Raw genomic sequence first — 13,812 nt, 5'->3', positions numbered from 1 at the left:
CACAGAGGCTGATGTTTCCTGTCCGTCATGTTCACCCCACAGGAAAGCAGATAGGCATTTGCTTGGTCTTAGCAGGCACGCCATTGTCCAAAGAGGGGAACACAATTTCCTGTATTTATGAGACATTGATTAGCACTATTGAGGATATGAGTCTCCCCAAAAGTATGGAAAGAGCAGCCATAGGTGTTCCTTTGTTGGCACAGCCATGAGCCTCCCTCCTGGAACCCAGGTCATGGCAGCTGGGTGCTGTACGGTGGGCAAGGTAGTGGAGTCCTGTGCTGCACTGGTTACATTAAGACCCACGTCTCACACAGGAAAGCATGACTCCATCCAGCTCAGACAGGACATCACAACCTTCTTTGTCCTTACAAATCTTGTGTCCAGCAGGTCTCAGAAGTGTCATGGTGGTTCAGTGGGTGTTCAGGGTTTCCTGCGGCATGGATGCCCCATGAAGGTTTGACCTGGACCACCACTTTACATTCTACTCAAAGTAAGACGCACACTTGGCCAAGAGCACAGAGCCCTGGACCGCAGGCCCCGTGGAGGCCGGGGCATATCACGACACACCTGATCACACTTGTTAGGGAATGTAGAGTAGCACCTGTGTTTTCCTGTGATTTTTATCAAGCTGTTCAGGGATGGATGCCCAGCTCACCTCCTCCCCTGGTGGCCAGAGCACTCCAGGCCTTTACAGCCTGAAACTTTCCTGGCGTCCCGGGAAGCCCAGAAAGGAGAAAGCCAGAGCAGGGCCTCAGTAAGCCAGACCCTGGATGTGGACGACCTGGGCACAGCCTTCCTCGGGTCTGAGCTGAAAGGAAGTGTTATTTTATTCAAGGAAGCCCGGGAGCTCAAGCAGAGTTAAAGACATTTATTTCACATGACACAGCTGTACATTTTCCTATAAATAACGTGGAGCTGAAATATTTACATCCTTCTCCTGCCCAGTCCATGTCCTCCTTCTGGCACTGAAGCCAAGAGACACTGTCTGCAGACACGCCTGCATGCTGAACTCAACTCGGCCCTGACCCAGCCATTCCCGGCAGAGTAGCTGGTGCTCTCGGGAACACATCATGCCACCCTCTGTCCTCTCATGCCAAAGGCCAGGAAGACCACTGCAAAAATCCCAGCTCAGCATATGGCAGTCACGCAGGAACACCCATCGATGGAGCTGGGGCGGGCAGCATGACCTGCAGCCGCAGGTTAGGAATTGTGTGAGGAAGCAAGAAGGTTGCCATTTACTCCAGCTTCCCTTGAATGCTCCCTTCCTCCTCCCCAACCCTCAGCCGGGAAGGCTGTCCCCAAGTGTCTCTCCCTTCCCAGAGTGGAACTGTCCCAGATGCCCTATAGTGCCAAATCATAGAGGATGGAGAAGATCCTTAGACTGGACGGTATAAGGACAAGGACATGGAACCACAGTGCAAACATCGCAAGGACACACAACAGAGGGCTCACAGTGGCCCCATAGACACACACACACAGTCTGGAGCCCTGAGGGACAGTAGGCTAGTCTGGTATTGGAGGAAGAGAAGGTAACGGGACTAGCTTAGCCCCATAACAGAACGAACGCAAAGACACACTCAGACATAAAACTGGGCTTGCAGAGAACACACACACACACACCATCCCCCTTTCAAGCACAGCAGCTTCGGTGCTGAGGAGCAGCAAGAGGTGAGGGTGACCCCGGGGCTGGGACAGCTGTGTAACCCTCTCTATCAGCTAGAAACAGGCCGAGGTGGGGTTCGGAGGTCTTCTTCGCTGCTACGGACTGCAGCCACATATGAGAAGAGACACAACACAGAGTAGCAGATCTCGTGGGCCTACAGGGGACAGAAGACCAGGAGATCAGCCACGCTGAGACTCCTGTACCTTCACAGATGGAGAGTCAGCCCAGACTACAAGGCCTGCCCTAACACTAGGACAGGCCTCTGGGTTGGAGGCTTTTCTCCTGGGAGAGGGGCTCATCACCGTACACCTTCCGGGATGAAAGATGTATTTCCGCTTGAGTTGAACCGTCGGCATCTAGACCACTCCCCAAAGAGGGTCCACCCCTCCTGTCCGAAGGTTCCCAGGGAGCCCTGTGCACTCTGGCCTGTTGTGGCTGAGCAGCATACTCACCATTGGTGTCTTGTACTTGTGGCTCACCACTTCTTTAATTTCAGGAACTAAAACCGGACGGGCAAAGAGACAAAACAGAAAGTTCAAAACTAAAAGCAACTGTGTCATACTCCCCCAGGCGGCAGCGCCCGGTACCACGCTCCCTTCCCTTGTGTCCTCTCACAGTGGCTGTGGCGGCTTAGGCTATGACAGAGCAGAGTGTCTGTCTGGACAGCCACTCTGTCCAGCCAGACTCCTCAAACAGACATCTGAAGTCTGCTGCGGCTGGGGTCTACACAACTCTATGGGTGCCCCAAGGTGGAAGGGCTGGCCATTCTCCCACCTGGTCACACCTACTGTCCAGGGCTTTTGAGGAGTTGCAGTAGGGAAGACAGTGGTCGCTAGCCTGTGCCTCACTTTGCTGAGATGCCCATGAACTCATCCTTGTCAACAGAGCCCCCCAAATCTAGTCATCATATCATTCATCCTTCCTCCCACAAGCCCCACACAGAGGGTCATAAGTTTGTATGAAGTAATACTAAACCCATCATCAGACTTAGAAGTGTCCTTCCCTGTGAGGCAGGAGAATCTTGGGCCTGCCTGTGTGAGGGAGAGCGTCAGAGGGCTCTGGAGCAGACACACTGAGCAGGAGAGAAAGGCGAGTACAGCACCCAGGTGGAAGTGACGGGGAGCATCAGGCAAATACACACATCCACAGCCCAGAATGCAAGATTAAGAGTCAACCCATCCCAGCCATGCAGGGTCTGTACCCGGCCAGAGGAAGGAGTAGGGTCCCCCAGGTCCAGCCATCAGTGTGGCCTTGTTGAGACTGGGAGGGGGGCATGGCACCTCCCCAGGGCTGGGGGCGGAATGAGAGTTGGCCACACCTTCTTCTGACCCTGGGAGGTAGAATACCCAGAACCCAGAGTTAGCATGAAATCAACTCATCAAAGGCAGAGCAAGAAGCCCCAGATCATTCTCCTGAGTTGGAAGAGTTCTCCAAGTATCTCTCTGGCAGAAGAGAGGAGGGAAGTGAAGAGAGAACTCAGAGCAGTGAGCCAGCACAGGTGGGAGGGGCACTGGGAAGGAAGAGGAAGGGGAGAGGAAGGAGAGACCACTGGCCATGTAAGCAGCTAGGTTGGCTGGGAGGGGCCCACCCACCCCCTGCAGCCCGAGGCTGGGGCCTGGGGAAAGGCAGCACGAGCCGAGGTCACTTTACCTGCTGGAGAACGAAGGTTTTCATAGCAGCGATGAGGGGCACAAAAGAATGAAGCACAAACACAGCAGGAGCTCAAAGCCCCAGGGTGGACCCACTACACCATTCCTTAGTTCCTGTGTGGGGAGGCTGGTTCCACATACACCCGCCCCGACTGCCTCTGAGGCCCACGAGGCTTCTCTGGCCCCAGCTGAGTACCTGGGCTGCCTCACGCCCTCCTCGAGAACAGAGGCCAGGCGGAACCCAGCGTGGTACCAGGGGGGCTGGGTGGGACACTGTTGGGCTCCTAGAGAGATGGCAGCAGGCAACATGGACACAATAGAGCCTAAGGATCACCAGTTTGTTCTGCCCCAGAACTTTCTGACCACTGACTGGCCAAACCAGGAAAGGAGGCACTACATCACTACCATCCTAACTCTAACCCTGTTCAAGGCTCCCTGCTCTTCAGGGACCACAGGCTATTCCTGTCTTTCTCCTTTCCATTCTGTCTTCTCAGGGCTCCATTCTCTCCCTGTCGCTCCTGCTCCTCCTGACCTCTCTGCAGAGGTGCCTAGTCCCCCTGTGCCTAGTCCCTCCTCTGGAGCTCCAAGGTTTGAGTTACTGCCATGTGAGTCCAGACCTAAGAGCAAAATAGTGTAATTACCAAATTCTTCCAGGACAAAGACGCCTCGAACTGTATTGCACTTTTTAATGTGATTCAGCTCTATGAAAACCTGCAAGAGAGGGAGGGAGGGGGGGTAAGGCCCAAAGGCTCCACCCCTGCCCCATAAAGCCCACTCTCCCAGCTATGGCCCCATGCCCCTCAAGGAAACCTAGTTCCCAAAAGGAGGACATAAGAATCCACACACACACAATCAAAAGCGCTAAGAAGCGAAGAAAGCAGAAAGGGCAAGTACCTTCCGCTCCTGGCCGGAGGAGAAAGCATGGGAGAGAAATGAAGGCATTAGTTTTAATGGTCAAACCCAACCCAAAGGCCCCTGTGCTGGCCTGGGCTGCCTGCCCATACCCTCTTCCCAGGGCAGCATTCATAGGACATAGTGCCCCAGGATCTCTGACTTAGCCCATCAGGTCTCTACCCTTCCATACATCCTCCTCCGGCGCAGAGGGCTGGCACAGATGCAAAGCTCCCTTCAAACTGTTCTTAGGGTGGGAGATGATCTTATCTTCCTTGACACAGGATCCAGGATCTCCCAAGAAGTATGCAGTGACATCAATAACAGCTACCATGTGCTAAGCATTGACCTGGCATTTTACAAATTTTTATCTGCCTGGTACAGTCTACAGTCTTATCTCCATTACAGGTAAGAAAGAAATAGGGTCAGAACATTTGCTCATGAATGAAGCTGGGCCTCAGATCCGAGCACATTCTGACTCCAAGTCTGTGCTTTTCCCATCTGTTACTCCAAGTTGCATAACCACACTGGGAGAGCCGAAGCTCTGTTTACCCCAGCTGCTTGCTGTATGGCAGAAGAGGGGTCAGGCCACAACTCAGTGCTCCATCATCATTTCAGATCATGGGGTCAGAGCCAGAAGCCGGCCTTCAACTCTCTGTAGGGCGCTACTTCTGAGACCAAGCCTTCCAGGAAGGGCAGTTTGGCCATGGTGTGCAACTGTTAATGAAGAAGACTGGAGATGGAGAACACTGAAGGCTGGACAAGGAGGCGGGCGATAATACAGCACTGAAGAGCGATCAGAAGCCACCTCCCTAGTGCCTCTGTAGTTCATAGTACACAGTACCCCTTCCTGGGGCAGCCCTAAGATCTTCATGGGCATGCTACCACGCTAAGTCCCAGGCTGGAAATGCACTAAGAGAAGGACAGGGCACATGGGCAGCCACTTAGCTATTTCTCGTTGCACCTAAAGTTTCCAGCTAGACATCTTCCCAGCTAAACTGGCAAAGAGGAACATGGCCACATCCAAGTTAGATATCCACCCCCGCTGAGTCTCTGTTGCCTGGCCAGGGGCTTCGGGATATCATACTGGGACCTAGGCCAGAGCCTTGGGGATGCTAGGGGAGGAGAGAAAAGGCACTTGTGTGAGGAGTCAGAGCCGGGAACGGACCTGGGATGATGCGCTGGCCTCAGAGGGAATTAGCTTAAGGAATGTCCACTGAGAGAAGAAGTAGCACTGTGTTAGAAGACCAAGAGGAAAAAGAAAAGTCAGTTCCTAGGGTGGAATCACAATGGGAAAAAGGATCCTGAAGCGGTCCCCCATCAAAGGAAGGGCATGAGGCCTGTGAAGCAGGGCAGAGGAGGGTGACCAGAGGAAGAGAAAGATAAAGAATCAGCAGGAAAAGGCAAACACCCATACTTGGAGAGGACAGAGACAGACAGACAGACACACACACACACACCCACACAGGCGCACTAGAAATACACAAGGAGATCAGCCAGTCTAAACTCTCAAAGCAAAACCACCAAGCGAAGCACACCCTGGGAATATAGGAAGGCAGAGACACACAGAGGGGCCAATGAGACGCTCCCACTCACACTGCGTGAGTCTAATGGATGGGCAGTACAGCCACCAAGCCTCACTCTTTCCCAGTCCCCAACAACAGGCTCCCTGCTGCATCTGCTCAGAGCCTGGGGGGCTCGCCAGTCACTGTGCCCTCCCTTTGGATTCTCTATTGGTCCAGCCATTCACCTCTCTCTGGCCCAAGGCTCTCCCTCTTGCTCACTGGGAGAGCACCGAGAGCCTGGAAACTTATCTTATTTTAGGCAAAACACCAGGGCCAGGAGGCCTTGTGCTACTGCTTGTGCCTACCTGGTTGTGCATGAACTTGAGATTGATCCCTTCCAGGGTAACTTGGAGCAAGCCACCCTCTCCAGTCTTCATGTCCTGCACAGGGAACTCACCACCTAGTTCAGGTCCTGTGGTAAGGAGGAAGGTGTCAGCTGACTAGCAAGGTGGAGAATCCCACAGCCCAACTTCCTAAGCAGGTCTCTGTGGTCCCTGGGGAGCTGCCTGCTCCTCACCGGGTTTGATGCTCTGCTGTCTGGCAGCGGCCCGCTCCATGCTGTCCTTCACGCAGTAGTACAGCTCTCGACACTGCAGCACAGGGAGGGATGTCTTGTAATAGCAGCCCTTCCATGGCTCCGTTCTCCCCGGCCCTGGGGCTAGCAAAGTCAATGCTGGGACTCAGAGCCAGTGGAGGCTAGAGTCTGGCTCCAGGTGTGGATCTTGGAATTTTAAATTCCCAGTGAGAAGCTCAGCACTGAGTCCTAAATGCCTATCCAATCCCCAGCCCAGACAGAGACCCTGAGTACCTTCTTGGTATAGAACTTGTTGAGCTGGGTCTCAGAGCCGTTCCTACGCCACAAACACAAGACCTTAGTCTTGGGACAGTAGGTCATGTTGATGAGCTTCTCATACCACCAGCGCTCATACACGGTCCCAATGTTGCTGCGTAACACCACACAGTCATCACACACCTGGAATGTACAGCACAGGTCAGGGGTTCTGCTCTGACAGCCTTTCCCGTCCCAGGCCACACTACATGCGTCCCACAGAGAAAGGATGGCACGAGTGAGCCTGGGAACGGCCCCGTGGTTCTGTTTTCTGCCCAATGTGCAGGGTCCCCTTAGGGGAAAAACAGGCACTGGACTGCTGGATGGACTTTCTGTTAGAAGGATTGCTGACAGAGATGGGATCTGGGAGAGGAGCCTGGGTACAAAAGGCACATTGTTCAAATCAGTTACTGTGTACCACCTCACACTTGTCCTCTAGACCAGGGCTGGAGAGTGTCTCCTGCCTCCATCTTATAACCATGTGGAGAAATCAGCTGGGTTACCAAAGGGCAGGCTTAACCAAGGAGAAAACGTTGGGACCAGTACATTTTCTAGTCTTAGCTCTTCTCTACTATAAAATATTTTTGTAATTACGTGACACATGAACAATGGTCATTGCATAAAAATTACTACGAAGCAAGACCCTCTTTGTATGCTTCTCTTGTTCAACAGTTCCCTCCAGGGAACTCACCTGTTCTCACAGCTTCAGTTACCGTAATAACACTGCAGCAGGCTGGTTAGAGCCTGGGTGCTGAGGCCAGCCTGCTTGGGTTGAGATCCTAGCTCTACCACACCTAGCTATATCATGTTGCACAGCTCTTTTGTTGATGTCTCCTCGTGGGTAAGGAGGGGCTCATTGACAGTCATAACCACAGCATTAAATGTATCAATATGCAATATGTATCAATAACAAAACAAAAATTTGTTTTGTTATGCTTTTTTTGAATTAGTATCTCACTCTATGTACTCCTGGCAGTCCTGGAATTTGTTATGTAGACCAGGCTGGCCTTGAACTCATACAGATAATCCTGCCTCTGCCTTCCCAGTGATGAGATTAAAGGAATGCAACCACATATGCATACCATTCTTAATGTGAGTCAAATCCAGGCATAGGTCTAGGGATTCGGTCAGCAGTAGGGAACTTGCACAAAGAAAGTTCCCAGTTAGCTGCTTTGACAATCTAGTTATGATACAAAATATTTGGGATTACTCAGCAAGTAACAGTGCTTGCTAAGCCTGGAAATTTGATTTTGATCCCCCAAACCCACATAAACAGGGAAGAAGAGAGAAGCAACCTTCTGACCTTCATACACACAAGGTAACACACACGTTCATACACATTAACAAATAAGTTACAGTCTACGTAAGTATTAACATAGGGCTGCTCTTCAGTCTCTCTCCACTCTAGCCCTCCCTTCCCTGCTCCTGACCGTTCTCTCTGGTCATCTCATACCCAGGACATAACAGCCCTCCAGAGCTCAGCACCCCCTGGGCAGATGCTCCTTCTCAGTCTCTCATTGAGGTAAATGGCACCATCTACCCAGGCGCCCAGGTCGAGCAGGAGTAGCACAGCCCTGTCCTGAAGTGCCTATGGCAGCGTGGCCGAGAAGGAAGTAGTATAGCACCCTGGAAAAGTAGGCTGGTGTTCCTCAGAGCTTCGGGTAACACAGCGACGTCACACACACACAGCTGGGATGTGGTGAGATCCTGTGTCACACACACCCTCACCACACACACACAAAAGGAGACACAGATGAAGCCTGTAAACACAGAGATGACCCTGCGAAGGCACCATAAATAACTACAGGCTTAGAAAGTACTCTTGGCAAATGCTGAATCTGAAATTAAGCATTTCTACTGGACGAACAGTTTATAAGAAATACAAATGACTGAGAAACGTGTCAATGTTCAAGAAGATGTGACCAACAAAGTCTAGATTCCCTAAAGGCAGAAACTGACTTTCTTCGGCAAAATAACTGGCAATGGGTGGAACCTATGTTAGGACAGCCTTAAGAATTATATCTAGGGCTGGAGAGATGGCTCAGCGGTTAAGAGCACTGACTACTCCTCCAGAGGAGCTGGGTTCAACTCCCTGCACCACATGGCAGCTCACAGCTGTCTGTAACTCCAAGGACTGTCACCCTCACACAGACACACATGCAGGCTACACACCAATGCACATAAAACAAAAATAAATTATTTAAAAAAAAGAATTATATCTATCTCCTGGCAGTGGGGGTGCACGTCTGTAAACCCAACACTTGGGGGGCAGAGGCAGGAGGATCTCTATGAGTTTGAGGCCAGCCTGGTCTACAGAGTTCCAGGAAAGCCAATGCTACACAGAGAAACCCTGTCTCAAAAAACTAAGATGGACATGGGGTACACAACTTTAATCCCAGTACTTAGAGGCAGATCTATGAATTTGAGGCTAGCTTGGTCTATACAATGAGTTTATAGGCTACATAAAACCTTGTCCAAAAAAAAAAAAAAAAAAGGAAAGGGTAATAGGCTTCCAAGACGGCTTAATGAGTAATGGCACTTGCCACCAAGACTGAACACCTGAGTTTGATATCTAGAGTCCATATGGCAGAAGTAGAAAACCAACAACCAACTCCTGCAAGTTGTCTTTTGACCTTCACACATGATACACATACATATTTTTTTGAAAGAAAGAAAGTTCTATCATAGAGGAGTGTCAGAAAATAATGAATGAAAAGATAAGCCATAGGCCAGTAAATAGGCAACCAAACCACAGTGCCATAACCACGCCAGCGCGCTCTAGTGCATCCTGGGGCTTTCTGCTGCCTTCCCACAAGAGAGGGGAAAATAATAATTTACATTCACATCTTTTGTTGTTTTGTTTTGCTTTTGCTTGTTTGTTTTTGAGACAGGGTTTTTCTGTGTTTCCCTGGCTGTCCTGGAACTTGCTCTATGGACCAGGCGGGCCTCAAACTCAGAGATCCACCTGCCTCTGCCTCCCCAGTGCTGGGATTAAAGGCATGCATCAACACTGCTGGGCTATGTTCACATCTTATTGCTTGCCTACAATCTCCTAGAAGATATAGAAGAGACAACAATTACCTGTAGGGCAAAGGACGAAGACAGTAAGAAACTGAATGGAAGTGAAAATTAGAATATGACCCAGACAGCACCCAAGCATTTCATTTTATGGTGTTCTGGTTCATGGACAATGAAATTATGCCACACATCCAATACTGATAGAAGAAATGGTGCGAAATCATCTAGTTACTTAATAATTTGCACAATAACTTGATAAATTAATGATAAATGGATTGTGACGATAAGGAAGCAGAAAACAAAACCTATTGTTGGTCTAGGAGCTTCCTGTGTCTCTGAAATATTCTCCTGGCTGTCCAACATGAACTCACTTCCATGAAAAAGATATCTCCATTTGTGTCCGTCCCCGCATGTACAACAAATGTCTGCTTCTTCATGTGCCGGCTGCCGCTGGAGCGGATAGAGAGGTCACGTCCATTCTGAGGAAAAATCGATGCTTAGAAACATTCAGACATTTCTGTTACACACAGATCTGGAATTTAAAATGCCTCACTTAGCAATTAAATTCCTAACAGCTTCCTTAGCACAATCTTTTTGAGGGTTGGTTGGACAGGGTTTCTCTGGGTAGCCCCTGGCTGTCCTGGAACTCTTTCTGTAGACCAGGCTGGCTTCAAACTCAGAGCTCTGCCTGCCTCTGCCTCCTGAGCGCTGGGATTAGAGGTGTGTGCCACTGTGCCCACTGCTCAGCACCATATTATCTGCTAGCTGCTGGCCACAGGGAAGGACCAAGGATTTTTTGGAGTCAGGGTCCCTATACCTCTTAAAACCTGAAGATCTCAAAAAACTTCTGTTTATGTGAGTTATAGCTATACTTACTACTCTAGAAGTATTAATAATATTTACATGTTTATTAATTCATTTAAAAATAATTTTCTGATAGCCAAACATGTGATAAAGAACACATCTTTCATAAAATGTATTTCTTCTAATAACAACAACAATAAAAAGTAGCAATGTTTTAGTACTTGCAAATCTCTTTAATGTTTGGTTTAGGAGAAAATAGCTATATTCTTTGGCTAGACATAGTATCACACACTCAAGAAGCTGAGGTAGGAGGATCACAAGTTTGAGGCCAGCCTGAGCTACATGGTAAAACACCATTTAAAAACCGGACATGGTGGTGCACATCTTTAATCCTGGTACTCGGGGAGACAGAGGCAGGTGGATCTCCTTGAGTTCGAGACCAGCCTGGTCTACAGAGAGTCCAGGACAGCCAAGGCTACAGAGAGAAACCGTGTCTCAGGAAAAAAACAAAACAAGCAAACACCATTTAAAAAAGGAAAGAAAGGAGCAACAGAGAGGGAGGAGCTGGCCCTGGTGCCTGTTATCTCAGCACTTAGGAGGGAGGGCTAGAGGATCAGAAGTTTAAGATCATTCTTTGTTGCATACCATGTTTGAACTATGAAATCCCCTTTGCATTAGAAAAATAAAATAAAATAAGGTGCCAGCACTTTAGAGAGGCAACAGCAGGCAATATCTATGAGTTTGAAGCCAGCCTGCTCTACACATCGAGTTCCATGCCAGCCAGTGCTACATAGTAAGACCTGTCTCAAACAAAACAAAAAAATAGTATGTTGTGAAATCACTTTTCCTGATAATTTCCATCTTCTTGATTTGATTCTGTATTTCATAAACAAAGCTAATATTTCACCTGTCTCAGATGGCTTTTCCTCACAACTAATACACCGGGTTTGCAGCAGAAATGTTTTATGTATAATTCCCATTGAGTTTTAGAAAATATTAAGACATATAAGCAATGATTAAAATTTAATACATGTAATGTTTTTCATTGCTTCACCAAGGACATCCATAGCTGAAACTGGCTTTCAGATTTTTTTATTTTTATCTTATGTAGATGAGTATTATGCCTGCATGTACATATATGCACACACGTGTCTGGTGTCCACACAGGTCAGAAATGGACATCGGATGCCCTGGAACTGGAGATACAGGCGGCTGTGAGCTGCCATGTGGTGCTGGGAACCGAGCCCAGGCCCTCTGCAGGAGCAGTGTGTGATTTTAGTCACTGAACCATCTCTCCAGTCCCAAAACTGGCAGGGTTGTTTGTTTGTTGTTTGGTTTTTTTTTTTGAGACACGGTTTCTCTGTATAACAGCCCTAGCTGCCCTGGAACTTGCTCTGTAGCTCAAGCTGGCCTCAACTCTGCTTCTGTCTCCTGAGTGCTAGGATTAAAGGTATGTGCCAACAAGCCCAGAGAACCAGGGTTTTTTTTTTTTTTTAATAATTTTTTAGACAGTCTTACAATATAGGCCAGGCTGGCCTCAAGCTTGTGATCCTCCTTGAATTATAAAAAATGTAATTAAAAAATATTTATTTATTTATTTATTATGTATACAGTGTTCTGCCTGTATGTACACCTGCACACCAGCAGAGGGCACCAGATCTCATTATAGATGGTTGTGAGCCACCATGTGGTTGCTGGGAATTGAACTCAAGACCTCTGGAAGAGCAGCCAGTGCTTTTAACCTCTGAGCCATCTCTCTAGCCCCATAAAAATATAAATTTTAAAAAGTCAGTTTCAGGGTCCAGAGAGATAGCTAAGCAGTTAAGGGCCCAGAGGCCCTGGGTTTTGAGTCCTATCACCCACACAGTGCCCAACAACTGCCCGTCACTCTAGTTCCAGGGGGGTTGATACACTCTTCTGTACTCCGCGGGCACCTGCACACACACACACGTTGCACAGGTATAAAATACATGCAGACAAAAAGGTACACAGAAAAATAAAAATCTTTAAATTGTAAAACCCAGTTTCAGGCTAAAACAAATAACTAAACCCTGAGTACAGGCTCACTGGTGTGCCTCGGCACACACAGCATGAACTGTTGGGATGTTTTTTAGTTTTTAAAATGTCTTTTGCTATTTTATGTGCACTGTGAGCACGGCTGGTGCTCTCGGAGCACTGGGATTAAAGGCTCCCACCATGCCTGGCTTATAAAACACTGCATGGAGGCAAGGGTGGGGCTCACATGGTTTAATGTCAGGACAGGAATGTGCCAGCAGTCTATATAAAATTCCTTTCAGCATGGTAGCTCACACCTGTAATCCCAGCACTCTGGGAGGCAGAGGCAGGCCATTCTTTGTGAGTTGGAGGCCAGCCTGGTCTACAAAGTGGGTCCAGGACAGCCAAGGCTACACAGAGAAACCTTGTCTCAAAAACAAAACAAACAAACAAACAAAAAAAGGAACGAGAGAACCATTTTAGTGTTGTGGTAAGAACAGGTTTCCATGTGAGGTCTGGTGTGGAAACTGGAGTACTGCGAGTCTCCACCCTGAATCGAAGAGCCAGAACCTCACCTGGACTACTGCCCCACTCTTAAAGCTAGGGACTAACCAGGCTGCACAGTGACAGGGCAGCAATGTCCCATGTGGAAACTCTGCAGTAGGGAGGGATGATAAGCACAATGAAAGAAGCCAAGGGAAGGTATGATAAGCTCACCAGGTTTGTCAGCTGATCAAGCACCTCATTGATTTGTTGGCTGTATACCAGCCCAATGTGGGACTTTCCCATTAGACGCCGTACTTTCTTCCTGATGTCGTTCTTGTTCACCTGGAAAGCCAAGACAGGTGTCTTAATAAAGGATCTCTCTCTTCCCAATGAGGCAGAGACAAGAAAATGTCAAAGTTTCCACTTACCTGAGAGAAATGGAAATCTGAAAGACTATATCATTGACTACAGCAGAACACTTTCAACTGTGTATTTTGTCCACGTGCTGGGGATAAAAGATTTGTCTCTGCCGCTAGCTAGCTTCTAACAAAAAGCAGCTCTTAAGAGCGCTGGGCATCAAGGGGACACCTCTTCCTGTTCTCAACCAATACTACAACGTTCTCCCCAAAAGGACTTCTCAGAGTGTAATTTAGAAACAGTAACACAGGGACAGCAAGGGCGGGACTCAGGTAACTGAGACACTCCTGCAGGTGAGTGCCACCATCTATGTCCAGTGAAGTGAAGTGGAATTCAAGCAGAGAAGAAACCTTACGATACAAGCCAAGCTGACTAGCTTTCTTGCCAATTAGACACAGGCTAAAGTCATCTGGGAAGAAGGACTCTCAATTGAGAAAATGCCTCTGTAAGACTGGTCTGCAGGTAAGCCTGTGGGGTATTTTCTGATTAATGATT

General features: G+C 48.7%; 1 protein-coding gene across 22 annotated transcripts in view; it reads right to left on the bottom strand.

Moving 5' to 3' along the window:
• Nucleotides 1-853: 853 nt before the first annotated feature.
• Nucleotides 854-13,812, bottom strand: part of Madd (MAP kinase activating death domain) — a 40,162-nt gene continuing 27,203 nt past the window's right edge. For 13 of the 22 annotated variants that reach the window (XM_055600824.1, XM_055600858.1, XM_055600831.1 and 10 more), the window contains 8 exons: nucleotides 13,132-13,242; nucleotides 9,987-10,094; nucleotides 6,577-6,741; nucleotides 6,286-6,358; nucleotides 6,074-6,180; nucleotides 3,954-4,023; nucleotides 2,116-2,162; nucleotides 854-1,817 (listed from right to left, as the gene is read on the bottom strand). In XM_055600824.1, coding sequence (XP_055456799.1) covers nucleotides 1,713-1,817; nucleotides 2,116-2,162; nucleotides 3,954-4,023; nucleotides 6,074-6,180; nucleotides 6,286-6,358; nucleotides 6,577-6,741; nucleotides 9,987-10,094; nucleotides 13,132-13,242 — 786 coding nt within the window. In that variant the 3' untranslated portion in view covers nucleotides 854-1,712. Of the gene's footprint in view, nucleotides 1,818-2,115; nucleotides 2,163-3,953; nucleotides 4,024-5,105; nucleotides 5,438-6,073; nucleotides 6,181-6,285; nucleotides 6,359-6,576; nucleotides 6,742-9,986; nucleotides 10,095-13,131; nucleotides 13,243-13,812 lie in introns of those variants that run through there. The other 9 variants (XM_055600952.1, XM_055600941.1, XM_055600962.1 and 6 more) reach the window with 2 other exon arrangements.

Source organism: Psammomys obesus, unplaced genomic scaffold (genome assembly GCF_907164565.1).
Source record: "Psammomys obesus unplaced genomic scaffold, mPsaObe1.curated_primary_1811, whole genome shotgun sequence".
In the NCBI taxonomy this organism is placed as follows: domain Eukaryota; kingdom Metazoa; phylum Chordata; class Mammalia; order Rodentia; family Muridae; genus Psammomys; species Psammomys obesus.
This window is presented reverse-complemented; position numbering and strand designations above follow the sequence as displayed.